At 36.2% G+C, this 3,263-nt stretch overlaps 1 protein-coding gene across 1 annotated transcript; it reads right to left on the reverse strand.

The window, feature by feature from the left end:
* Window positions 1-1,122: 1,122 nt before the first annotated feature.
* Window positions 1,123-2,288, reverse strand: LOC113359486 (B3 domain-containing protein Os05g0481400-like). Its single transcript, XM_026603107.1, has 6 exons — window positions 2,211-2,288; window positions 2,054-2,125; window positions 1,797-1,934; window positions 1,623-1,687; window positions 1,380-1,524; window positions 1,123-1,260 (listed from the first exon to the last, which is right to left on the reverse strand). Exons 1-6 carry the CDS (start codon window positions 2,286-2,288, stop codon window positions 1,123-1,125), a joined length of 636 nt encoding a protein of 211 aa, XP_026458892.1.
* Window positions 2,289-3,263: the final 975 nt, after the last annotated feature.

Here is a 3,263-nt window from a genome sequence, read left to right on the forward strand (position 1 = left end):
AATTACATAACAAAATATAACGCGGAAAAGAAATAACACGGACACCAGAAGTTTTGTTAACGAGGAAACCGCAAATGCAGAAAAACCCCGGGACCTAGTCCAGATTGAACACACACTGTATTAAACCGCTACAGACACTAGCCTACTACAAACTAACTTCAGTCTGGACTGTAGTTGAACCCCAATAAATCTCACACTGATCCAAGGTACAGTTGCGCTTCTTACGTCTCTGATCCCAGCAGGATACTACGCACTTGATTTCCTTAGCTGATCTCACCCACAACTAAGAGTTGCTACGACCCAAAGTCGAAGACTTTAATAAACAAATCTGTATCATACAGAAAAGTCTACGATAATAGATAAATCTGTCTCTCACAGAAAAACCTACAAGTTTTTTGTTCCGTCTTTTGATAAATCAAGCTGAATAGGAACCAATTGATAAACATGACTTATATTCCCGAAGAACAACCTAGAATTAATAATCACCTCACAATAATCTTAATCAATTAGCGAAAGAAAATATTGCGGAATCACAAACGATGAGACGAAGGTGTTTGTGACTTCTTTTATATCTTGCCTATCGGAGTAATCAATCTCAAGCCAATCTTACAATTGTACTCAAATACGATAGAAACAACAAGATCAGATCACGCAACTACAAAGAAAATAGTTGGGTCTGGCTTCACAATCCCAATGAAGTCTTCAAGTCGTTAACCTACAGGGTCTCGAGAAGAAACCTAAGGTTAAAGGAGAATAAACTCTAGCTAATACAACTAGTATCACACAGAAGGTGTGGGGACTAGGTTTCCCAGTTGCTAGAGTTTTCCTTTATATAGTCTTTCAAATCAGGGTTTGCAATCAATGTTAGCTTAGTAACAAAGCATTTGATATTCACCGTTAGATGAAAACCTGATTGGATTCAAGCTAATATCTTTCAACTGTTAGATCGAACTTAGCTTGTTACACACAAATGAAATGCACGTTTATTTAGGTTTGTGTATCCGTACCCAAACATATACACTTAGTTGGTTCAACAGTAGTTAACCAAATTGTTATCCATATGAGCATTTCCATATCAACCATATTCTTCTTACCACAACTAGTTCAAATGACTCAAATGAACTAGTTAGAGAGTTCTTCCATATCAACCGCGAACTCCCCAAGGTATCTCGTGTCATAGATTGAGCCTTCCTCATCTTCCAACACCATTGTCAGTTTTTCCTTGGGGATGTGATCGTTACAGAATTCCTGTGGCATCTTCTTAACAATAAAAACATGGGAAGAAACAATTATCAAATCATTAGCATTTCCATTGAATGTGGACAAAACAAAAATAGAAAAGCTGGAGAATCAAAGTCTCATTTATCTTGCTAGCTTACCAGCACAAAGTTGCCGGATACATGTGAACTGCGCAGTGATTTGACACAAGATGGGTGTCCAGACGACAAACGACTTTCAAATCTCTTTGCACGCTTTAGAGGATAAGATCGTTGCATTTTAGTAGCAATTCTTCTTGCTATATAGCTGTTAAAATGGTTATCTATTTAGCATAAGCAACTTAAACATTGAGGGTGGAAACTCAAAATACGGATTAAATAGACCTCATCTAGTTAGAAATTTACCTTGTTGATGAACTTGATCTCAACCTTTTACGCCTGGGACTGGGACTGGGACTGTCGGGAACAAACTGAAACATTCAATGAATTAGTCATTTCTCAAAGTTGATTAGGAACATTAAACACCTCATAATCACCTCAGACAACATTCTATTTCCCACTAGAAAACCCGAAATAAACCATTCCACCAAAAACCAAAATCCGATATAGATGTAGTCTTAAATCTTCCACATAGGAAGCTTCTGCCCGGGGACGTGTAGAGCATCTCAATGGACCAGGAGGGTTTATAGTTGTCTTCTTCACTTTTACTTGATGTTTCTACACCATTAAACAAGTAAAAGAATCCAAACTTATGAGTTAATCAAAACATATATAGTTCAAATCATGACCTTCTTCTCCTTAGTAATTGCTATGAGAAATTCATTCGAAAAACTTACCGGCAGAGATTTCTTTTTGATGTTGATAACCTCTTCTTTTAGACTGTTGACAAACTTTGCAACGCCCAATTCCTTGAAATTGGAAACATAAATTAGAACAACCCCAAATGTTTACTAATCTGAAAGAGGGATTAAGGGTTATCATTGAGGGATATACCTGAAATCTTCTCATATTTTCTTCTAATCGTTGTTTCCGTGCCTCTTCATAGGGGTTGTTTGAGGGACCTTTCGCCATTAGAACCGATTTCTTTCTTCTTTACTCTCTGGTTTTCTTCTTTACTCTCGGAGTTGGGTTTTTTTTAGGGTTGTTGTTATTTCTAGGGTTTGAAAATGAAAGCAGAAATTGAACCTCAGAAACTGAATTTGACCCTTTGTATTGTGATTTCGGTTTTCGAATAATTGGCGCACTTTTTTTTTTGTTTGAATGGATTTTGGAGCCAAAATGTATGGAGTTGGCGCACTTTTTTTTCATTTCGTCTTTTTCAGTTTTTCCTTCGATTCGGGTCCTACGTAGTCAGAAGTCAGAACAGGTAACACGACGTTCGGAATTCAGATGTGAAAAATACTAGAAGTGAAAAATACTACAACCCCTGCTATGTGGGTTCAACATATACAAGTCCCACTAAATGGATCCTCCACTATGAACTCCACACTTTCCATTTTTTATATTTTTAGGTCGAGAACTTTTTTTTTTTGGGACTGGTTTTGAATTTTCCCGGATTGCTGATGTCATCAGGATTTTTAATAAAAGTGAAAATACCATAATTACCCTCCAGTATTTAAAGCTGTTTTATACGGTAACAGAAACAGAAAATCAAATCAAATTAGTTTTCAGCTCTCTATTCTCTCTGCTCTCGTTGATTTTTTCTTCAGAAACAGAATTAGGTTTTTATTCACACGAAATTGTTGCATTGAAGAACAAGAGTTCGTTAGTCTGTTGTTGTGTTGAAGAGGAGACGAAGAACAAGGATTCATTGTTGCTTTTTCTCAATTTATTGATGTTATTCAGTGGATTTCAGATCTGACGAGTTTGAGACGATGCATTGAAGAACAACAAATAGGTTTGTATCAATTTTATCTTCTGTTTGTATCGAATAGGTTTGATTCATTACTTTTTATGATTGATAGTTTGATTTCTATCTTCTACTGATTTTTGGATTTTTGTTTTGTTTCGATTTTATTGAGTCTGAGAAGAAGAAGAAGACAGTTT

This window comes from Papaver somniferum, chromosome 3 (genome assembly GCF_003573695.1).
Source record: "Papaver somniferum cultivar HN1 chromosome 3, ASM357369v1, whole genome shotgun sequence".
In the NCBI taxonomy this organism is placed as follows: Eukaryota; Viridiplantae; Streptophyta; class Magnoliopsida; order Ranunculales; family Papaveraceae; genus Papaver; species Papaver somniferum.

What these genes read in the sequence shown, in the direction of transcription:
- LOC113359486 (XM_026603107.1), bottom strand. Translation starts at nt 2,288, where the DNA reads ATGGCGAAAGGTCCCTCAAACAACCCCTATGAAGAGGCACGGAAACAA. An exon ending in TCAAAAAGAAATCTCTGCCG is followed by an intron (nt 1,935 to 2,053) that starts GTAAGTTTTTCG and finishes TTAATGGTGTAG; the next exon opens with AAACATCAAGTAAAAGTGAA. An exon ending in AGATCAAGTTCATCAACAAG is followed by an intron (nt 1,525 to 1,622) that starts GTAAATTTCTAA and finishes CCATTTTAACAG; the next exon opens with CTATATAGCAAGAAGAATTG.